Consider the following 24,671-nt stretch of genomic DNA (forward strand, 5'->3'; position numbering starts at 1 on the left):
CCATTGGACCAGGGATGCAAGCTCCCTTGTCCTCTGGAGCCAGGCAGTCAAGAGGCATCGTCTGGGCATCAGCCACAAAGATTGGAGCACCAGATATGTGTAAATGCTCCCTTCCAGAAGATACTGATGTTCTGGAGCATGGCAAAGGGATAGTGCCAAGATGGTGCCCACCAGTCTCTGTCCTGGAGAGTATTCCAGAAGGCTCCTAGATGTGTTTGTTAAACTAGATTCCTGCTCCTCAGGCTTATGCTTTAATAAAAGTGGTGAACCTCCTTCACTCTGAGTCCGGGAGTGATTGGCTGCCTTAAGCTGGGCCCTGGGGCAGGTGCATTTGAGTGGGTGGGCCCTTTAAGAGCTGTCTCCCAGATTGCTACAAACTTGTTGGCCTCCAGATGCAAGCCCCATTGGTTTTCAAAGTTAGATTATTTGGGGGCTGGTCTCTCAGCTGCAGGTCCTAAAAGTTGGTTGCATCGTTTTTTGGTTTTTTTTTTTTTGAATATTTGCTATGTGCCAGGTACTGTTTTATTTGTTTTTTTTTTTTTGTTTTATGTGTGCGTGTGTGTTAAAAAGCACATAACAGTAAGAAACAAACAGGTGGGACGGTATAGCTCAGTGGAAGAGCGCATGGTTAGCATGCATGAGGTCATGGGTTCAATCCTCAGTATCTCCATTAAATAAATAATAATAATAAATAAACCTAACTACCTCCCTTTATAAAACAAAAAGAAACAAACAACCCAATTTAAAAATAGACAAAATGTCCAAACAGATAAACAGATGCAAAAAAAGATATACAGGTGCAGAGTAAGTATATGAAAGGATGTCCAAAATTATGTATCATTAGGGAATTTCAAATTAAATAACAAGTTACAACTGCATACCTATGTAAATGGTGAAAATCCAACACTATGGTGAGACCAAATTTTGGTGAGGATGTGAAGCAACAGAAACATTGCTGGTGGGAATGTAAAATGGTATAGTCACTTTATAAGAAGGTCTGACAGTTTCTTAGAAAAATAAACATGATCTAGCATATTGTGCTCCTTGATACTTAACCAAATAAATTAAATACTTATGTCTGACAAAAACATGCTCACGAATATTTATAGCAGCTTTCTTCAAAATTTCCAAAACTTGGAAGCAACCACAATGTCCCTCAGTAGGTGAATCCAGACAATGGGATATTACTCAGTACTAAAAAGGAATGAGCTATCAAGCCATGAAAAGACATGGAGAAAATCTAAATGCCTATTACTAAGTGAAAAAAACCAATTTGAAAAGTCTACGTATTATATGATTCCAACTATATGACATTCTGAAAGAGGCAAAACTATGGAGACATGAAACAGATCAGTGATTTCCAGGAGTGAGTGGAGAGGAATAGGTGAATAGGCAGAGCACAGAGGATTTTTGGAGCAGTGAAACTACTGTATATGATACTGCAATAGTGGATACAGGTAACCATATATTTAACAGAATCCATAGAATGTACACTACAAAGTGTGAACCTATGTACTTTGGATAATGCTGTGTCAAAATAGGTTCATCAGTTGTAATAAATGTAGCACCAATTATTACCAAGTGTATTACATGTAATAAATGTCATTTGGGATGTCCATAGTGGGGGAACTTGTGGTTTGTGGGATCAAGGGATATATGGGAACTCTGTATATTCCACTCAGTTTTGCTGTGAACCTAAAACTGCTCTAAAGTTTAAATTGTTAATTTAAAAAAACACGTAAATTTATCCTCTTAACAAATTTAAATGTACATTACAGTATTGTTAAATATATGCACATTAGTGTACAACAGATCTATAGAACTTTATTATCTTGCATAATTGAAATTCTGTACCCATTGATTAACCTCTCCTCATTTCTCCCTTCCCCCAGCTCTGGCAAACCCTATTATACTTCTGGTTCTATAAGTTTGAATACTTTAGATACTTCACCTAAGTGGTCACACAGTAAGTTTTTGTCATTGGCTTATTTCACTTAGCATAATATCCTCAAGGTTCATCCATATTGTAGCATATGACAGGATTTCCTTCTTATTTAATGAAATACAATACAATACAAATACAAAAATATTTTATTGTATCTCTATATCACATTTTCTTTATTCATTTATTCATTGATTAACATTTATGTTGTTTCCACATCTTGCTATTATGAACATTGCTGCAATGAACATGGGTGTCCAAATATCTCTTTGAGATCTTTTAAAAAATTATTTTGGATATATACCCAAAAGTAGAATTGCTGAATAACATAGTAGTTCTATTTTTAATTTTTTATGAAACTCCGTACTCTTTTTCTATAGCAGCTGCACAATTTTACAATCCCATCAACAGTACACAGGGTTCCAAATTTCTTCACATTCTCTCACACACTTGTTCTTTTCTTTCTCTCCTTTCTCCCTTCTTTTTTTTTTGTTTTTTTCTTCTTTTTTTGGATAGTGTACATTCTAATGCATGAGAGGTATTAAGTCATTGTGGTTTTGATTCATGTTTTTCTGATGAATTTGAGCATCTTTTCATATGTTTATTGGCCATTTGTATAACGTCTTTGGAAAATGTCTAGTCAAGTCCTTTGCTTCCTTTTTAATTTTATTTTTTATGTATTTATTTTGGTTGAAATATAGTCATTTTACAATGTGTTAATTTGTGTTAATTTCTGGTGTACAGCATAGTGATTTATATATATATATATATATATATATTCCTTTTCATATTCTTTTTCATTATTGGCCATTACAAGGTATTGAATATAGTTCCCTGTGCTATACCGTAGGACCCATTTGTTTATCTACTTTATATATAGTAGTTTGTATCTGCAAATCCAGAACTCCTAATTTATCCCTTCCCACCCCCTTTTTTCCCTGGTAACCATAAGTGTTTTCTATGTCTGTGAGTCTTATCTCTGTTTTGTAAATAGGTTCATTTGTGTCTTTTTTTTTAGAGTCCACATATAAGTGATATCATATGGAATTTTTCTTTCTCTTTCTGGCTTCACTTAGTATGACGATCTTCAGGTCCTTCCATGTTACTGCAAATGGCATTTTTAATGGCTGAGTAGTATTCCACTGTATATGCCACAACTTCTTTATCCAGTCTTTTAAAATAGAGTTATATATATTTTTGTTGTTAATGAGTTGAAAGAGTTTTTATATATTCTGGTTATTAACCCTTTATCCAATATACAATTTGCAAATACTTTTTCTCATTTTGTAGATAGCCTTTTGATTCTGTTGATTATTTCCTTTGCTGCACAGAAGTTTTTAAGTTTGATGTAGTCCCATTTGTCTATTTTTGCTTTTGGTACTTAAGCTTTTGGTATCATATCCAGGAATCATGCCCATTCCAATGTCAATATTTTCCGAGGTTTTTCTAGATTTATATTCAGGAGTTTTATAGTTTCAGGTCTTATGTTTACATCTTTAATCCATTTGAGTTAATTTTTGTATATGGTATATGATGTAATTTCATTCTTTTGCATGTGGATATCCAGTTTTCACTATATCATTCCTAAAGATACTATCCTTACTCCATTGAGAGTTCTTCACACCTAGGTCAAAGATTAGTTGACCATAAACATGAGAGTTTATTTCTGGGCTTTCTGTTCTGTTCTGTTGGCTTATATGTCTGTCTTCATGACAGTATCATCCTGTTTTGATTATGTAGTTTTGTAATATAATTTGAAACAAAGAAGTGTGAAGCCTCAGCTTTGTTCTTCTTTCTAAAGATTGTTTTGACTATTCAAGGTCCTTTGAGATTCCATATGAACTTTAGGATGATTTTTTAGTATTTCTATAAAGAATGCCATTGGGATTTTGATAGGGGTTGCATTGGATCTTTGTGTAGTATGAACATTTAAAAAATATTAAGACTTCCAACCCATGAGCATGGGGTATATTTCCATTTATTTATGCCTTTAATTTCTTTCAGCAGTGTTTTGTAGTTTTCTGTATACAGATATTTCACCTCCTTAATTAAGTTTATTCCTAAGTACTTTGATAGCTTGAGTATAATGGGTCTTGGTGTGGTCCATTTGGCCTCACCCTACGTAGAGTCTTCTGGGTTTCTTGAATTTAGATGTTCATTTCCTTCCTCAGATTTGGGAAGTATTCAGGCATCATTCCTTTAAACAGGCTCTCTGTCCCTTTATCTCCCTCTTCTCATTCTGGAACTTCCATAATGCATATATCAGTCTGCTCATGGTGTTCATAAATCCCTTAGGCTTTCTTCACTTTCATTCATTGTTTTTCTTTTTACTCCTCTGATAATTTGAAATATCTTCTGTTCAAAATTACTGATTCTTCTCCTTGATTAAGCCTGCTGTTGAACACTTCTGGTGAATTTTTAAATTCATTTTTTATATTACTCAGCTATAGAATTTCTGTTTTTTTTTTAATAACGTCTCCTTGTTGATATTATCATTTTGATCATGCATTGTTTCCTCATTCATTTACTTGTTTATCTGTGTCCTCTTGTAGATCCTTGAGCTTCTTTAAGAATTATTTTGAATTTTTTTTAAGGTAATATACAGATCTCCATTTCTTTGGGGTTGGTTTCAAGAGATTTATTCTGTTCCATTGCTTGGGCCATGTTTCCCCGTTTCTTAACATGCCTTGTAATTTATAATTGAGTTTCATGTATTTGAAATAACAGCCACTTCTACTAGTCTTTTTGTACTGACTTCAAACTAGGGAAGACTTTCACCAATCAGCCTGGCTAGATGGGGACCTCTGAAATCTTTTTTGGTGGGATGTAACTTATCTGGGATTATACATGTAATTTCCCAATTAGAGAATTATGCTGGTTTCTTTTTCAGGAGCTCATGCTCTCTGGTACCTTTGGTTCTGCAGAATCTCTGGTGCTACAAGCCATCCCCCTCTCCTTTATTCTTAGTGGTCCCCATGCATGCAAGTTACGCCAGCTTGCCATCAGTGCCCCCCCCCCCCCAAGGCAAGGCAGGTACCAGTCCCTCTGGCAGCTCTCTGAAAAGCTGGAATACCAGTTGCACACTCCATTCTTTTCACTCTCTCCTGTGGGAGAAGTCACAAGTTGGGTACCTTCTCTTGGTTGTACCAAGCCACACCAGCCTCTGTCGGTGGCTCTGCAGTCCCTTTAATGCTACAGCAAGCTGCCTCTACTCTTCTTTACTTTCAGTATCTTCAAGGCATCCAAACCATGTGAGTTCTGTTAGTGCTCCAAATCAGGTAAGAAAGAAACTAATCTCTCACGTAGCTCTCCAAAAAGCCAGAACAATGAGTGCACATTCCACTGTTCCCATCCTTTTCCCCTCCCCTGAGGGAGAAGCCAGAAACCAGGCTGAGCTACGTCTGCTAAGGGGAGGGGTGATTGTGGTAATATGAAGTGGCTCTTAACTGCTCCAGTGCAACTGCTTTAACTTTGCATTTGCCTAGGGTACTACAGATTCTTAACTGGTTTCTGGAATTTTCACAAAGGTACATGGGTCAGAGTTTGTGTCTCACCATTAGGGCCCTGCTGGAACGTGAATCTAGTTACAGAACTAGAAGCAAAGATGGGTGATGGGGTGGGTTGTGAGGAGACTCAGAATTCTTTTGCATGGCAGCTACACAAGGAGAGGCCATTAGAGTTCCCCCAGGCAATGCAAGGTTAATCCCTTCAAATGAGGGTAAAGGGGCTGCTGCCACTGAGGGTGGTCACACTTCTTCCTCTGGCAAAGAAGACTTATCAGAATGTAGGGGCTCAATGTCCTCAGTTTCATCACGGTCTTACACATTCCCATTGCAATTTACAGAATCTCATTCTTTCCCAATCAATGCCCTCCTGTTAACCACACACAACCTGTGAGACTGGGAATTCAATTTGCATTGTAATTTAGCCAATTGCACGAAGAGGTTCTGCATTTGATTTTCAGCAATCTCAGCCCTGAGACTACGGGAGGTAAGGATTTCCTTCAGGGCACACCTAGAAGCTTTCAGGTGATTTGTACAGCGCTTGAACTGGGAATTCAAATCACTGAGCTCATAGGTTTCTTTCCCCACTTTGTCCAGCAACATTAGATCTTCCTCTTCTTATAAGGTCACCAGTCCTGTGGGATTAGAACTCCATCCTTATGACTTCATTTAACCTTAATTACTTCCTGAAAACTCTAGCTCCAAATATAATCACTTTCAGGGTTAGGGCTTCAACATATATATTTTGAGGAGACACAGTTCAATACGTAACAGTAGATTTAGCATATCCAGTAAGACCATTTCAAATTATTATCCACAAATATTTCAAGTTGTTAAGACATCAAGAAACAGTGAAATAGACTTTGCTGTTGTAATGGGAATGATCACTTCAGTGGTAATGAATGTAAAATAAGTAGGATCCATTATTAGAGAAAAGGCTGTAACTGGAAATTTTGGGTTTTGGCAATGGTCTGGTGGTTCCAAGTTTTCAGGCAAATGGAGCTGTGCCAGCTGTATCCCATACATATTGGTATATTGACCTTGGGGTTTTTTGGGACGAAGCAATTGGCAAAGGGGCCTTCTGAGAGGAAGGGAATCAAGTACTAGACCCTTTTTCTAAGAAGTTCAAAGTTATAGTATATTTTATGCATTGAGATGTCACTTACTAATGTCATCAATGAAGAAGCAACACTGATACAAGAAAATGGAGTGTGAGAGGATGGCCATGTCCTAGGTCTCCGTTGAGTCCCTGGGACACACCCCACCACTGAGGATCCTTGGCTTAGCACAGGATAGAATTCAAGAGTGAGCCATAATTGAGTAAAAGTAGATTTATTCAGAGAGATAACTTACTCCATAGACAGAATGTAGGCTGTCTCAGAAGGCAAGAGAAAGGCCACGAGAGTGGTTTTGGGTGCTTAGTTTAAAGTAAAAGTAATTACAAACTCCATAGACACAGTGGGGTCCATCTCACTCAGAAGGAAGAGCGGCCACGAGGTGTGGGGGTTACTAGTTTTTATGGGCTCGGTAACTTCACATGCTAACAAATGGGAGGATTATTCCAACTACTTTGGGGAAGGGGCGGGGGTTCCCAGGAATTGGGCCACTGCCCAGTTTTGACCTTTTATGGCTAGCCTCAGAACTGTCATGGCACCTGTGAGTGTGCCATTTTGTATGCTAATATATTACAATAAGTGTATAATGAAGCTCAAGGTCTACTGGAAGTCAAATCTCCTGCCATCTTGAGCCTCAAGGCCTGCTGGGAGTTGACTTTTCTGCCATCTTGGTGTTAATTGCTGTGTCATTCCTTGCATGGCTGTGCCCTGCCCCCTTCCTTTCTGTCCCACTACCAGCTCTACTACCCACCCCTCCTGCCAACAAGTGATACTCATTTTTATTGAGAAGAAGTTTGAACTGAGACTCCAACTGCATATGAGAGCTTCATTTAAGGAAGGAGAGGACTGGTTCCTGGTGTCATGGAGGAAGAAAATTTTCTCTACCCCTCTGGGTTCTTCTGGCTGGTCTAAGAATTAAATTGACATGAGTAGATTAACAGGAAAAAATCAAGCAAAAGTTTAGCAACATGTATATATGGGAGAGACCCAGGAAAACTGAGTAACTCACCAAAATGGCTGAAGCCCCCACCTTAAATACCATCTTCAGCTAAAGCCAAAAGAGGATGTTGGGAGTAGGTGTTTGGGACTTCAAGGGGGAGGAAGGCAGTTTACATGGAGATAATAAAGCAAGTGTTTGGTAAACAAATGTTTGCTGGGCCAGGCAGAGACAATGAGACCCAGAGAGGAATTTTAACAAACAGATTTTGCTAGATTCCTCCCTGTCTACACACCTAGTTCATACTATAGTATCTATGGCGATAGCTCCCATTCTGGAACAGGTCCTCTGTCTACATTCTTTAGGCAGCTAGGGGAAAGGTCAAAGTTTCTTCCTGAGTCTTTTGGGTCTTGATTGTTTTCAGCTCAAAACAATCTGCATGCCGAAGAGACATTTTGTGGTGGCAAGTTTTGCTCCTCTACACTGGTATGGCATGTTCCTCCTGCTGGATTTCTGCTGATCCCTCCTGACTCCATGGAGATGCCAAAACAAAGATGTGTTTGAGACCTTGTACACTGTGGCATGCGTCATATAGAGGTGAGTGTAATACTGGAAGAAAAGGCTTCCTTTTTCTTTTCTCTTACACCCTAGCAGATGGCTTATGCATAGATCACTTAGAAACTCCTTAAAGTGTACAGAAGTCTGTACCAGACTATTGAACCATCTATTCTCATGTGCACTAAGTGATATAAAATGTAACAACATCTGCAGAAAAGTGGGCAGGAAGTCTTATCAGGTTTCCCAATATTTTCCCCCACTGGGCAACAGTAACCAGGTGTAATCTTTTGGAATGTTTAAAGCTCTGAAGATTTGGGACTAATCATAGGAAAGAAAGACCCAACAAGGGAAGAAATAATATTTTCTAGTAAACCAATTGGGAGTTTGGGATTAAAATATTTTAAATATTAAAAGAATGTACCACAGGATAATGAAGAATATATCCATTAGATAAGAGATGAAAAGAGAAAGAAATATGGATACAAATAAATAGATAAAAAATAAGGAGTATATATATATATATGTACTATATCCATATATACGTAATACTCACACAGTATATACATATATCTGTGTCTATATTGATATCCATAATCTTACCCCATGCTACTAACAGTGATTTTGTCTTTGGCTAATTTTTATCTATATAATTAAAAATTTCAACAATGAGAAAGTATTGATTCTTAATAAGAAATACACATCAATTATTTCTAATTTTAAAAAGAATTCTCTCTTCCCAGAAGAAAGAATTTCAAAAAGAAAGAATTTTCTTTCTGAGGATGTTAACCCTTTGCAAGTATGTTTGTGCAACTGAGTGAGTGTCTAGAAGGCTAGTTAACTCGGCTGTAGGCACTTGGTTTTTGCAGGGAAAGTGATTATTTTTAGTGATAGCATATAAATTTCTGTTATTTTATGTCAGTCATCATTGTTGATCTAGTTTATCTAGGAATTAACAAAATAAGTGCTACATTTTCCTTCTTACCTCAGTCCTTTCTTGCTTCAGTCACCTCATGTGGTTAATTCAGCCTGTCAAGCTTCAATTTTTCTTTTGTTAATATGTGAGGCCGCCAGTTTCCCACTCGCAGATCTCTGTAGGGGGAAAAAAAGAAGAAAATTCAAAATAGAATTTGCTTTCTTCATATTGTCCTCTCATTTTGATACAGATCTCAGAAGATCAGGAAAAAAGGGATGTTTCTAAGACTTTTTTTGGTAGATCTAATTTAGTGATATAAAAAGTAGAAATAATTCATACTTGGCTTTCCATAGTAAAAATATCTATTCCTTCTGCAAATTGGAAGAGTTGAATTTCTCTGGTAACCGTATATAGTCTTACTTCACAGAGCTAGAGTTCATGTAAACATTTTTGTCGCTCAAAAGTAAAGTTGGAGGTGTCTGGGGATGGGGTGGAGGGGGCAGCAGGCATAGTGGTTATTTCATGTAGTTTTGTCCAGCATGGAGCACAGGGAAAGGGCAGTGGAGAACCAGGGAGAAAGCCTCATCCATTTGCCTCCTCTCCTTTTCTCCATTGGTGCAGATATACCACCTGCCCAGAGCTGTTGTATTGCTGGGGTCCGGGAATTGCAAGACTCCCGTGGTTTGCGGGGGGGCATTGAAGGACTGTGCAAGACCATCTCTGAAATCTCTGCTTGGTAGCCTAACATTCATGTTTAAACTACCAAATTCCACTATTAAGATTACCCTGATGGTCTGTCAGAGTCAAATTTAAAGATTAACAGGGATTCATCTGTGCCGCGGTTTCCTTATTTGTAAAAGAATAATTGTCATTGTGGGAATAAAATGGGATAATGCAAATAAAATACTTATAATAGTATGTATCATATAGTGCTCATCTAATAGTAGCTATTCTTGTTATTATTATGTAGTTCTTGGGCATTGTGTAGCTGGGGTGAACAAAGGTGGGGCCATGGAAAAGAAAGGGAATTAGGTAATACCTGGGAATGTGGTAAAAATGAGAAGAATACAGTTTCATTTACTATCTGAGATGCTTACCTGAAATGTACTCCTTTTCAAAGAGAAAAGAGGACATTTATACCTTTGTATAATCCTGCAATCAGAGTGCACGTGTTCATGCACCATTTTCTCAAATGACATTTCTTCTTAGTTCCAGGAAAGATCACTCGAGTCCAAGCCTCAGAGAATTACTTAGGGCTCCTAAGGAAGTGGAGGCCAGGCTTAAAATCCCAAGAACTAGAGAAACAATTCTCTTCATTAAGGGAACTCCCAGGGGAAGGGAGGAGTTTATATTATAATTAGAATAATAATTATTATTGTGATAGAGGAATTGACATGAGATGATTGTTGGAAGCTGAGTAAGGGTTCATGAATTGAGCGAGAGATCCTATGCGTGGGGGTGATTGGAGGGGTGCTCAGGAAGACAGTTATGTGAACAAAAGCAGAGAAGCATGGAAGAGCATTAGGCCTGGGGAAAAAAAGCAGTAAGTCCTTTTACTTATGCTTGAACATAGAGTGCAAGAGAGAGACAGCAGAGGGAAAAAAAGCCAGAGAGGCTGGGAAGGGTCAGATCTCCTATGGTCTTGTTGACCATGACAAGATATCTGGAATTATGGCTGAAGACTGAAGAGCAGGAGATTAGAAGAGTATAGCTAGAAGCCAGATAAGGAATGATGGGGGCTGGAACTAAGAAGTATCAGTGGGGATTGTAAGGAGGATACAGATACAAGAGAAGGTAAGACTCTATTCTCGGAGGTAATCAAGAAAGTAAAGCACACATGATCTTCCAATTAAAGATTTTATTTATATGATGTGTTTTACAAAATTATTTAAAATATGAAGTCATAGTTGGTTATACATTTAGCTATTTGTTCTTATTGATAATAATAGATTACATGAAATTAGGATTTTCCCAGAAAGTGGAGCAAGAAGATTTTTTATCTATGCCCTGGAATCTGGCAGAGATACCAAGCTTCTGAAATGATTTCTACCTCAGAGGTCGGTGTTGGTCCAGGAAGGTCCTAGATAACCTGATATCGTATGGGGCTGGTGCAGAATGGAATCTCTAATTTCTAAAATTAGGATTCATACTCTAAGTACACTCTAAGTAATTCAGTCAGTTTCAGGTATTCCTCAAACTTAGGAGTTCTAATAGTGTTGAGAAGGAGATCTATGGCCAAGCGATTGGTTTAAAAGAGTTCCACAGAATCCTGTAAATTCTGTAACAAACAATATCCATAGGTATATGTTAAGACTACCCCATGGCCTATATTTTCAAAACCACATTACACTGCCCTAACAGGTAGGTTTTTTGTGTGACACAAAACTTATCATTTGCTGAATCTCTTTCTCCTCCATGGGTATCAATATTCCATTCCGATATAAACTTTTCCTATGCCATTTAAGGGTTTATTACAAATTAAAGAGTTAAAGAAGCCACCCAGATATTTTGGGAAGCAACACAGAATCAAAGCATCAATAATAAAAGTCAAGTCAACCTCTTATATATCAAAGCACCATATCCAAAAGGTCAAGGATGTAAAAAATGACCTTTATATTTTATACACTAAACAGTGTTTGGTTACTGTTTTCAAAAAATTATCAGAGAACATAGAAACCTTCAAACAATAGTTAAAATGAATAGAAAGTTTTTTAAAGTGTTTATTCAGAGTTTAGTGAACACTCAAATATTTGTTAATTACAAATCTGCATTATTATATATTTTACTTTCTATAACTGTAAATATAAACTGAAGTGTAGTACATGTGATCTAATCTATATTCCTAGCCCTACTCAATATGTAGCTATATCTTAAATATAAACCTATGCTCAAGTGAAATATAAAAGGATTATTACTTATAATATAAAGTAAAAGGCATATGCCTAGAGCCTGAATAATCGGTACCAATCTATTGTAGTATACTTCACTTAGAAACACTCATTTCTGTTAGCATGGTGTCTTGTAAATAATGCAATGAGTTAAAAGATTGGCCTTGGTTCAAGAGAAAAGCCTGATGAAAATAGATACAAAAACCAATAAAAATTCGAAAATTGCACCTCTTGGGGAGTGATGGAAATGTTAGCTATCTTGATTGTGGTAGTGGTTTCATTGATATATACATCTATCAAAATTCCTCAAATTGTAATCTAAAGAAAAAAAGCCAATAAAAACTCCAGCATTTGTCAGGGAGAATCTAAAATCCCAAATCATCATTCACAATTTGTTGTTAATTATAGTTTGAGATAAATCCACAGTTACTTCTAGGTTATGGATCCATCTCCCAAATGACAGTTTTGTCCTGAGAGGCCAGAAAAAAAGAGGCAATGCTTGAAAGTCACTGGAGACTAAAACTTCAATTTACATCTGATTTCCTGTTCTAGAAGAGTGAGATAAGATTACATTAAGGGGAAAAACTTGTTTTACGAAAGCCATTAAAATATAATTCAAGGAGACCTCAAACAAGCAGCCATGTTGATAACATACATTCCACTGTCATGTTTAAGACACAAAGGTCTCCATTTCTCTAAGGGAACTGCTTTTCCGGCATGACACACTCTCTCTCTTGCCTTGGAGCCAAGTAATTGGAACCCTAAATACACGGCGGAGCTTCTGTTGGAACCGGTTTCCAACAAAACAATACAAAAAGGGATTAATGCAGCTGTTGGTGAATCCCAGGAGGATGGCAAAAGGAAGTGCCAGGTCAATGACTGCTATAACTTCACAGCTATTAATGACACCCATCCAGGCCAGAGCATCCAGGAAGGTCAGAACATGGAAGGGAAGCCAACAAATGATGAACGCCAGAACAACGGCAGCTGCCATCTTCAGGACTTGGTCACGAGTTATTCTGTTCTTCCCATAGCTATTGGTCTTCAGTAGGTGTTTTCTGATTCCGAAATAGCATGTTGCTATGAATATTAAAGGAATAATAAAACCAAGGATATTTTTCATTAAGGCAATCCCAGCTGACCATTGGGCATATTTCTCAGGTGGGAAAGCCATAATGCAAGCATTCACTCCTAGATATTCAATGGTTCTGACATCTCGGAAATAAAATGTTGGCAGTGAGGACAGACAGGCCATACACCAAACAAGGGGAACTATATAAGATGCTTGCCAGGGATTTCTTCTCTGAGACAGAAAGGGGTAGATGACAGATTGGTACCTATCAACACTCATGCAGGTGATAAAAAAAATGCTTGCAAACATGTTTAGAGTCAGGAAAGAACCAAAAACTTTGCACATCACAGGTCCAAAGAGCCAGTCGTATCTGTAAGAATAGTAAGTTGCCCAGAGAGGAAGAGTAGCCAAAAGCAGTAAGTCAGCCACAGCCAGATTGAAGATGTAAATGCTGGAAACCTTTTTAGGACCCTTTTGACAACAAAACAGCGTAACCACAATAGTATTGACAAGAAATCCAACCACAAAAATAATGTAGTAGAGAACAGGAATTGCATCTAAATGCTTATCTGATGGTTTATGTGAGCAATTAAAGGTAGACTCGTTGCCAGAGATGTTCACATGTCCGACGTGAAGACTGCTGGTGATGTTTTTGCTGATGGTGGCGAGGGTGAAGTTGTCCTTCATATTGAAATGTCAGCAGCTCCTAATTCTTAGGCCTTCTGTGGAAAAAAAAAAAAGGAACTCTCAGAACACATACAAAATTTAGGACATCACTAAGTCATTAGCATTTTAAAAGTTTGTTGAAAGCAAGAAAGGTGGGTGATTATAGAAAACATCAGGAAATAGAAGCATGCCTGATGAAATAAGAATATTTTACTTTTTGAAGAAGAGAGACTTTTCTCAATAGGACCAAGAAGTTAAGGCATTCTAGCATCAGGACTGGAGATTTTGAACAAAACTACATCTTGCCCATCTTCTCTATTGTCAAAAAATTTAAAGAAAACTAGTATTTCCAAAGGTTAGCCAAAGTAAGAAATGTGAAACAAACAAGGAACTAAGAAATAAGAAGAATTAGCATTTCAAAAACACTTGAGCACATATCTCAGTCTGTATACTTTCTAGAAACTACACTGCTTGCCTGCTATTTCCTAGAGAAATGCCTTATTCAAGTAACTAATTACATACAAATCATTATGTCTATGGAAAATATAAGTAACATAAGCTATGGAAAAAATAAGTGTACAAAAGACTGAAAGAGAATATGCAGAAGGATGGGGGACTATGGTTAGTTTTTACTAATTAAAAATAACTCCTTTAGTTTTACTTTTCCATTGTTTTCACAATAATAATATAATATGATAATACAATTAAGTAGTTATGGAATATGTGCATATTTTTAAAGCTCCCATCACATTTTAATAGAGACTATTAGTTATACATATAGATATATATTTTAATCCATTTACAAGAAAATTCATTTTTCTTTAATTAGGAAAAGAAAAAGAAAAAAATAGCCAAATCTGACTAAGGGTCTAGTAGAAATAGTTTTATTGCTCAGTGAAATAAGAATTGAACATCAGTGATTAATCATGATATAATTGTATCATTTTTCCTTTGCCTTTTTTTTAGTTTAACACAACTAAGTAACATTGCTACATGGCTCTCAAATGTTATAATCAATGTTCGTGTTCAGCTTTTCGTGATACTGTTGTTTTTTTTTTTTTCACTAGCAACCTTACTTTAAAACAAAAGAAAATTAGCTGAAGATAAACACAGTAAGGGAAAGACTGTTCCTTTAGGTAGCTTCAAAACACATGTAAATAAACTACTTAATGAAAATATAATTACCAAACACTCTCCTAATAAACAGCAAAGTTACCATTTTTGTCTAAAGCTTATTCTCTCATAATCTGGACCTAAGAAATTAACATGAAAGAATGTAAAATAAACTCACTTGAAGACTTACTGGTTGTTGGAGTTTAAAATTTAGTTATCATAAATCAGCTTGCTTAGTTCCTAAGTGCACCCCTGTAAGAGAAACAGCAGTTAAATAATTTAGGAGTTTTGCAAAATACAATGTTAAAATACAGGAAAAAGGGAAAGTTCATCCATAAAAAATATTTTCATTTAATGTATGTTCTACTTTCCAAATAGAGTATATATAAATTCTGCAGACCTACCTTAAAAATTCAGGCTGAAGATTGCTTTTAATTCTGTGCTTATTCGTTGCCTTAGACTCGGGGATGTAATAGCACCAGATCTCTGGTTTCCTTCTTATATGTTCGGTCTGTCCACTGGGAGCCTTCAACCTACATAATTCTAGGGCTGACTTATGAACACTTGCCAGCTTTCCAGAGGTTTTTTTTTTTTTTTGGCTGCAAAACATTAATCTGAAATTCTCACTGTCTCCAATCATAACAGCTCATTCAAATAAATCTCAAACAAAAAAATGAAGTTTCCACAAATGTGTTAGAGAATTTTGAAGTCAGTGGCTTACTTTAAAAGAAGAATATAATTATTTGCAGAATTTTCTCTTTCTTCTACCCTGATACTGGCATTCTAAAACAAGTTAAGGAGTGGGGACTAGGGAATTTATTCTAGTTGCAGAGTCTTTGTCCACCAGCATTCATTATTTTTGAAATGTTTACCCCTGCTTATTAAAGAACAGCAGTAACTTTACTTGAACTGTAAAATTTCTAAAATTTCTCCCTTGCTTTAAGCAATTTTTGATGGCTTGTTGCTGGAGAGGTGGTGATTAAAGGGATATAATTTTCATGTCTTCGAAAAGAAGTATTAACATATAATGTCTCCTTTCATGGGTCGCTGTCATATTTGCGGTTTAAATCCAAAGCACACAAGGTGAAGAAGGATCAGGCAGCTACTGAAGCCTAGATCACTGTTTTCCTTTTTATGGGAGTGGGGATGATTAACCTTACACAAGTAGAAGCAAGGGTGACAAAAGGAAGAAAGATAAGTACACACGATGGCAGTGATAATACCAGCTGACAATAAACTCTATGTGCCATTTAGTGCTTTTATACTCAGTAATTTAACAGAGAGGCAGTACAGCACATTGGTATGTACATGGCCTCTGGGACCCAACTACGTGGTTCACAAGCTCAGCTATCCCACTTACTAATCCTGTGACCTTGGCCAAGTTACTTTCCTTCTTCATGCCTCAGTTTTCTCATCTGAGAAATGGGGATGATGTTAATTACCAATATCATGGAGTTATGAAAATTAAATGAGCTTATATATTTTAAGTGCTTAAAACCATGCCTAGTACATGTAGGCGCTCTTATAAGCTATTACTATTACCTCCGTTTTGCAAACCAGGAAACTAGGGCTCACAGAGTTTACATAACTTTTCTGAAGCCTCAGAGCTATTAAATGAGGATGTTTGAATGTAAACAGAGGCACTCTAATGTCGGAGCCTGCGCTCTGAACCTCCACACTACAGGAGCGAGCATTTAGCTGGTCCTTTAATCTCACCCTTTGTCCTGGCAAAAAGAAAACATGCAACATTTACAAAAAGTCCCTGCTGACCATTTATAAGCTGTTACAAAAGCACTAAAGAAGGGGGAGAGCGTTTGAAGGATGGTTATGTGGGAGAAAATATTTTCCTTAATTTTATTCCCAAAATGGAGACCACAGGTAGCTGAAATGTGTGACTAGTTTACTATAGTAAGTACAGAAAACCAGAGACCCCAGGACACTTATTTACATGGGTGTAAAGGATTCCAGTTATTTCTCTGGATCATATTTTTCCGAGAGCAGTAAGAGTGCACCCACACGGGCTGCAGGTTGCAGGTAGATGGGGAGAGCAGGCTCTGAGGGAGTAGCTGGGGACCTAAGTAACAGATCCCGCAGAAGGAGTGCAGGGAAGAAGGGAGGGTGGGAGATGGGAGACCAAATTACAAATGACATGAGACAAAACAGATGGCTTTTGACATCGGTCTGTTTCTCCGCTAATTTTGAAGTTGATTCTGTAGCACACAGGCAGATGGGACAAGCAAGAAGAGGTCATGATTGCTTGAAAAACAGTAAGATTCAAAGGTTTGCACAACACCATTTTAGCGTATCTTTCGATAGACTGAACATTGAGCAAATGCTCCTAATATACAGCATTTTATTAAATCTCAAAATATTTGCTTCCTATGCTCTGGACAGATTCAGGTTGAGACTCTGTCCAAATGATGGAAAACTGATGCTTGGGAAACGAATGAGCGGGCACATATGGTTATAGGCAGGAGAGTTGAAATGGGAACTAGTTTCACTCTTTGTTTAAGCCTGGTTTCTCCCTCCATTTCGAATGTTTGTTTTTGCCACATACAGGGGAATTTTCCAGGCCAGGGCCTCCTGAGTGGTCACTTTGGGTCAGATTCCCACCCTGCTCTATTTCTAGCCCCCTCTCATGCCCCTTGCAGAGAAATAGCCAGGAGGTGAGCTATAAACTTTTGAGGACAAACTGCAGGCTCGCCTCCGGGAGACCTAGCCTTGAACACCCCCGAGGAACAGGGGACCTTGTCTAGAGCTTTTTGTCCTTCATTACAGTAAGTTCTGACGTAAATAAAGTTTAAAGAGGCACACATTTCCCAGAAGATTAAAAGGACATTTACTCGGTTTCTTTATAATTTTAGGAGTAAAAATTTTCACAGGTCAAAGAAAAACTATGTAACTGCAGGGAAATAAGGGAAAAAAGCAAAAAAAAAAAAAAAAGAAAGGAAAAAGAGAAAACAATATTGACACCACTTGAAGCAAGAAACACAGCATATTATTGATTCAGCAAAGAACTTCAAGTTAAGCCGACAATGTAAATACACTTGAGAGTCAAATAAACGTCAGTCATGGGAAGCAATAAGACACAAAAATTCACTCTCCTGGAGGCAGGGGGTAATTTTTCTACTGGAAGATTGACTTTAAAAGCCTCAGGTCGTTTGAATAAATCATGCAGCTCTTCAGGACAAGTGCAGCTTGGCTAGCAGAATTAAACAATGGTAAACACATTGAATTAATCTTTTCTGATGAATACCTATTATTTATTGTGAGATTACTTAACAGTAACATTTAAATAGGTTTAAAAAAAGATGTTCTTGAGAGGAATTTCTCCTCTGCTAAAAATCTCAGAAAAAAATCTTATGCGTCCCTCTCACCTGCACTCACACATGTAGATGATGCTTTGACAGAGAAAAGAAATGATTAAATGCAAAAGTCTGGATGTAAGTACCCTGGTTATAAAGGTGAGGATTAGAGGTGCAGATCATGGAATGAGTAAGTGTATAGGGGCATTCCTTTTTAGTTTAATTTTGTCAGAATCATTTTAATTTCCCCCACCCTAGCTACCTCTCTGAGTTCCCATTCAGAACAATAACATTTCCAGTTTCTCCAGCCTGGAAGCACGCACACATACATACACACTTGAGCGTCGGCCCCGCTTCCCCGACCCTTGCCCACATAGATACTTCACACCAATCTTTCTTCAATTCAGTTAACCATAGGGAAGCCTTACTTTAATTGCCACTGGACTTTTCCAAACCTGAGAGTCCCTGAAAGGAGAATAGTTAAGAAGATTGCCATGTTGATTTGTCTTTGCAGATTCTTTTTGCGCTGTTCATTAGATTCCAATATAATGAGAACAGCAATGTCAGTATGGAAGCAAGTGAGAAAAAAACAATCAGGTCTTCTATTCAGAGTTAACAATCAGGTTGACCGTGTTGTAGAAACTAGCCTAAAAATTCAGTAAAATGGCCAATATGAGTGGTTATTTGTATCAAATGAACTGACTGCCTAGGCATCACATAGAGAATGACTGAGAGGACTATTAAATCAGTTAACATGCAGTGAAATGAGTGGATGTCTGACTCAGTTCATTCCTGAAACAGTTGCTTCCAGCAGAATCTTGTCCCAAGAACATTAGGAGAAGAAAGAGTTCCGATTTCCCGTTGCCCCAAAGGCATCTGTAGGCCTGAGCATCAGGTTCCGGCCAGAATCTCGCCAAAGGCACCCTAGTTCTACCAAATAGCATCTCAGTGTATGTAACCCAACTGTTGGGAAAATAAAAAATAAAAAATTGACTTTATTCTTGGTTCACGTTCAAAATACCAGCTAACTGATATGACATTGTCTCTTAGCTCACTAAATTGATTATTTAGTGTATTACAATATGCCACTCCAAAATATGCCACTTTGGCATAAAGATTATTTTGAGCTAAAGAAACTTGAGAAGAAGTAGATATAAGAAAAACTCTCTGTCTTCCCCCTATTTGCCTAAAAGCAGGACATATATTTGTAAACATGTCTCCCTTTCCTTTACCAGGAAGGATGAACAGGAGAAAACTCTAGATTCCATCAGCCCAGAGATGGGCACCAAGAGGAATCTACATAACAAGCCTTACTAAATAACCTTTATCTTCCGTTAGTTTCCCCCATATACAGTTGACCCTTGAATAAAGCAGGGGATAGGGGTTTAGACCCTTGGGCAATTGAAAATCTATGTGTAACTTTATAATCAGTCCTTGTCCTCCAACCCTACTCGCAGTTCCACATTGGCAGATTCAACCAACGGGGAATTGTATAGCATTGTAGTAAGACTTAACTGGAAAAAATCTGCATATAAGTGGGCCTTTGCAGTTCAAACTTGTGTTGTTCAAGTGTCAACTGTATTTACTTTCCCACAGTTTGCCACTCTCAAAGTCTAAATCCTGTTTCCTTTGCCGTATCACTTCTACAAATCTGTTGTTCTTTTGTTAAGATGCTATGTAAGCCCAAGTTATGATCACCCCTTTGAGTTACTCATGACAGTTCACCCACCTGAATTCAGAATGCATATGTTCATAAACTGTTTTTCTCTGCTTAATCTGACTTTTTTCAGTGAATTTTGCAATCCCAGCCACTGAACGTAGGAGGATAAAGCAATTTTTTTCTCCTACAATTAGTTTGAATGTATTATCCAAAGTGGCCAATTAACTAAATTGAACCAACCAGTTGTCTTAGCAATGTTTAAATACCATTGTTAGATAATGAGGATGTTTTGGGGGAGATGTTGTCAGGTTGGATGTCTCATAGGTAGTGGATCAACAAATCATGAAATCTGGAGTTTGGTCCTCAGGTTTGAGGTCCACAAACTGAATTTTCTCAAGATACTGCTGTCAGCAATAAACTTGTGCCAACAAAATTCTTAAAAAACTGATATACCACCTTGACTGCTAATGTCCTAGTTTACACTAAGGGTGTACTACTTTGCAATGACCTTAAAGCTTATGTTCCTTATCTAAAGCACTCTCTTCATGTCCTTCACAATATCAATAAAGAGGGGAAATCAGGCTTGGTGACTATGTGATCAGACCAGGAAAGCTGGTAACTGGGAGCAAATTTCACTTCAGTTCTGGGAAATTCCACAGCAGAGATGATCACTCTAGAAGCCAGATTGATGAGTCCCCCAAACCGTTCTCTAGCCAGTAGTTTTGCCTGTCTGAACCCTGATTTCTGGTACCCACCCAATTCTATTGATGCATTATTTAAAATACTACAATTACTGATGAAGGTATAGTCAAGTGCCTGCTCCACGCAGCCTATAAGATCCTAAAGCTCTTGTTTGATTAATTAGACAAACTCCTAAAGTTGGAGGATGGTGAAGGTAGGGGGAGGGGATTCAATGCCCCACTGTTTGTATCTACAACAAAGAAAGAGGGAAAGGGGTGAAATAACATTTCTACAAAACTGGCCATCAGTTTACAGAAATATAATAAAAACAAATGGTTACTTGGCTTTTCACTTGCCCCAACCTCTCCCTCAGACCCCTAAAAGGACAGAAAAACAACAAAATGTTGGATAGCCTTGGATATATTTTGCTTTTGGGGTATAAAATGATTTAAGATTAGAAGGCAGAGGATGCTGACAGGAGTGTGGGGTGGGGTTCTGGGAGGATTTTAGGGTCTTAACTCCAAGGAATTTGAAAACAGGAGACAGCATTGGGAATTCTGAGATGGCTTGAACTTACAGACATTTATCTGAGAGCTATTTGGGTTCATGGTGTTCAATACAGATTTGTAAAATCTATAACTGAAAGCAGAATTTCTATTGTAAATAGAATGTATCCTCAAAGAAAATATTCATTTTCAGATATCTAGAAGTTGATGGAGTTCTTTACGGTTTTGTTACTGCATGTTATTTCAGTGTTCACACTCATGTTTTATATCGGTCCTATTTTATATTGGTCACACAATTGAAATTATTCAGCTTTAATTTACTTTTAAAAGTTGAGATATAGTTCACATACCATAACATTTACCCATTTAAAATGTACACTTAAGTGGTTTTTAGTATATTCACAAAGTTGTGCAACTATCACCCTATATAATTCTAGTAGACTTTCATCACCTCTAGAAGAAACCTGATACCCATTAGCATTAGCTCCCCATTCCTCCCTCTCTCCTGCCTCTATTCTCCTTTTATTTTAAGCTTAAAAAATGACCTGTAGCCTAGAAATTCCAAAAGACATTGTCTAGAGAAAAAGATAACAAATTAATACATAAATGAATGAACTTTAAGAACAAATTAAATTACTGCTTTCATTGGGCTTTAGTTATTTTCAATAGCATGAATCTGTGGCCCTACAGATGGCATAAACTGAACACTCATTCAATGACCAGTTAGTACTGTTAGTGTAAGTCCACTTCCCCCTAACTGTATACATTCTTCTTGAGTTATTTGTACTGGGCTCCCGGTCAGAAGGTTTGGGGTTAATGCAAAAAATAAACGTCATGTAAATAGCCTCCAGGGTTGATTTCATCTGAAGGTCCCTAACCTTTTTATGAAGAGAAGCCACTTTTCATTTCCCGAGACATGAAGTCCCCTGGGATTGTTAGGGAGGTGCTGACATTAAAGGATGTGAACAGAGTACAGGAGAGGCCACCAGGCACTGTGCTGGGTACTAGAAACACATTTCAGGTATACTTCTCAATGATTCCGAGAGACGGTTATCATCCTCTTTTTATAAATGAGGAAAAATTAGGAGACTGAAATACAAAGAGGTTAAATAACTTGCCCAAGGTCAAACAGCTGGGAAATTATGGAACTGGTGCTCAAACCTAGCCATTATTTCCTCTACACCACTCTTAAATATGAGGCATAAGGTGAATTAATTTCCCCAATGAATTAGTTTCCCCAACTCAAGAGGGGCTTTTAAGCATTCTGGGAATATCTGGATAAAAGTCAATTAGAAAAATATTTTAAAAGATTACATTGGTAAATATGATATACTTAGGGCAAACCTCACAGGTAAAATGTTGTCCAAGGAAGATTTTTCCTTTCTGAATCTTAACTCAAAAGTAAATGCTTGTAGCTGAGATGAAGTCAGTAAGATGAAAAGAGCTTGAATCGCAACAGTTTAGATCTTTGTTTATATAATTTAATTGACTGTACAAATCTCTTCAGAGTATTGGGAAAGCTTTTAAAAGAAATCTCGAACTGTATAAATATGTAAAAATCAAAGAACAGTGCATACATAACTTGTCCTACACTTTCAAAATAAATATTTGTAGCAAAAAATTTTTTTATTGTAAATTTCTAAAAATTTCTGTTTTTTTTCCTTGACATTTTGCCAAACACTCTGAGAAGTTCCAGGCCCTTACAGGCACTCCTATGTAAGACTTAGTATCATAAAATACTAATAGAGTCAAAGAGAAATGTGAGCTCCAACAATACCCAGCTAGCTAACCCAATAATGCCTTCCGACTGCACAAGACAGCAAACTCTAGGCAGGAAAGGACAGTAGAAGACACAGGTGAGAAGGATCCAAGTTCACTGCTTCAGTTGTTAAAAAGTAAATCTTTGATGATAATTGGTTTGGGCTATTAGATTAATTATGGCAGTTCTGTGCTTGTTTGGAGGTTCAAGCATGGAAGGGAGAGAGGAGAATGGTCCTCTTCTCTCTGGGAAGGAAGCACATGGCAGATGAAGGAATGAAAGGATTATCTCCTTCACCAGTCAGTTGGGCCAAATATGGTCAGTCCTGGAAATGCTGGATTTAGCATTTTACAACGCTGGCCCTATGTGCTCATGCAGGATACTGTTGACATTATCTGTACCATTTTTATAGCCTGAGCTTCACCGAAGCTCTCATTCTTTCAACGAACATTTTCCCAAGGCCTATCATGTACCAGGCCTGGGGCTGGATACTGGAGCTACAGAGATAAGTAAAACTTGCTCCCTGGTTTCCAGGAGTTTCCAGTCTAATTTATTTCAAAGAATAAACTTTTTCTAACAATTTTTTTTCTTTTTGACTTTGTGAATATGAACAAGCCTTAGGGGGAGTTCTTAGGATAAGGCAAAGAGCAAGGAGGAAAAAAAACGAGGTTCACCTGTCCTCTGGAGTGTCTTGTACTAAACGAGGGGAGTGAAAGCAGAATCTTTCAGAATCCACAGTAGACTGGTTGGTGGCTGTTGGGAGACTGATTCTGGTAATATATTGCCAATTGTCACTGGCAGGTCCAACCTCTCTCTCTCTCTGTCTCATCCCCTTCCTTCTCCTTCTCATTGCCCTTTCCTCTTCCTCTCTCTTGTTTATTTTTCAGCAGTTCACCTTTGCATTTTGTCCTTTTTACTGTTTTGGAAACTTGTGTTGAACATCCTGAAATGACAAATACATTTTTCTACATTGCATATTCAAAGTGATAGGCACGCCATGGCCATCATTGGTCTCAAAGACTAGACAGTTCAACTGGTTAGGTAAACAACATATGGATCATGTGGACAAATCAAAAAGTAAAAGTGTGACTGATGGTCACAGAGGCTGATCTAGAAGGATCAGTAGAGTTGTGCTACAGGTTTATAAGAACTTAAGTTATATGATCATTCCAGATGGACTTAAGCATCCAACTGCTGAGGACTCTATGCTCACAGATTAAAAATAAGTTGAATAAAGAAGGTTTTGAAATATGTCACACCAAATACACTTTAAAAGATTTTGAATGCATCAGTCTGTTTTCACCCACATTTAGTCATATAGCACAGTAGTTAAAAACACATGCCCTGGAGTCAGATGGGCCTAGGTTTGATCCCTGTTCTACCATTTACTAGCTATGTAACCTTGGATAAGTTACTTCGCATCTCTGAGTTCCAGTTTCCTTGTCTGGGTTATTGTAAGGATGAAATGAAATAATGTATATAGCATTCAGTATGGTACCTGGACTATAGTATATTCAATTAATATTTGCTGTTTTGATTAAACTACTGTTACTACTTCTCAAAAGCAAGTAAGTCAAATAAATCAGTCGTGCACTATATTATTCTGTGTTGTCACTTTATACCCAAACAAGATAAAAATAGTTTTGCATAAGATAGATGGCAGTAGAAATAAAATGTTCTCTGGAGATTAAGTGATTCATGTTCAGATTTCTGCAGATTTAATATAGGAAGAATAACAATACTTCCTCACAGGTAGCTGTGAGGATCCTGTGAAATATATACGCAGAGCACACAGAGCAAGCGCCTAGGTGGTAGCATTTACGTCCATGGTTGCTATTGCTGCTGCTGCTGTTGTTATAACCATTATTATTAATAATTATCTAAAACTGCCTAAGGTGTTTCTGGTCATGCTCTTTGACTTCTGAACAAAGTAATGAAATGTGACCAACTAATGACTAATGAATACTTTAGAATGAAAGGTACAGCTTATGTAGACAGTATATAAATAAATGTCAGATCGTACCTCCTCTGTCCAAAAGTTCACAGTGGCTTC

The 24,671-nt window shown here is 37.5% G+C and overlaps 1 protein-coding gene and 1 long non-coding RNA gene across 3 annotated transcripts in view; one reads left to right on the plus strand and one right to left on the minus strand.

Annotated features, from left to right (window-relative positions):
- Nucleotides 1-7,931: 7,931 nt before the first annotated feature.
- LOC116661946 overlaps nucleotides 7,932-24,671 on the plus strand; it is a 130,221-nt gene continuing 113,481 nt past the window's right edge. Inside the window, exon 1 of the long non-coding RNA XR_004317906.1 lies at nucleotides 7,932-8,094. This is a non-coding gene — a long non-coding RNA (uncharacterized LOC116661946). The remainder of the gene's footprint in view (nucleotides 8,095-24,671) is intronic.
- AGTR2 (angiotensin II receptor type 2) lies at nucleotides 10,735-15,306 on the minus strand. 2 transcript variants are annotated; one of them, XM_006193418.2, is made up of 3 exons: nucleotides 15,112-15,306; nucleotides 14,898-14,959; nucleotides 10,735-13,650 (listed from the first exon to the last, which is right to left on the minus strand). In XM_006193418.2, exon 3 carries the CDS (start codon nucleotides 13,613-13,615, stop codon nucleotides 12,527-12,529), a length of 1,089 nt encoding a protein of 362 aa, XP_006193480.1. In that variant the 5' UTR covers nucleotides 13,616-13,650; nucleotides 14,898-14,959; nucleotides 15,112-15,306; the 3' UTR covers nucleotides 10,735-12,526. The 2 variants fall into 2 exon arrangements, with proteins under 2 accessions (XP_006193480.1, XP_032330825.1); XM_032474934.1 differs by having other exon boundaries at nucleotides 14,886-14,959.

The sequence above is a fragment of the Camelus ferus genome, chromosome X, assembly GCF_009834535.1.
Source record: "Camelus ferus isolate YT-003-E chromosome X, BCGSAC_Cfer_1.0, whole genome shotgun sequence".
NCBI lineage: Eukaryota > Metazoa > Chordata > Mammalia > Artiodactyla > Camelidae > Camelus > Camelus ferus.

What these genes read in the sequence shown, in the direction of transcription:
- AGTR2 (XM_006193418.2), bottom strand. Translation starts at nt 13,615, where the DNA reads ATGAAGGACAACTTCACCCTCGCCACCATCAGCAAAAACATCACCAGC.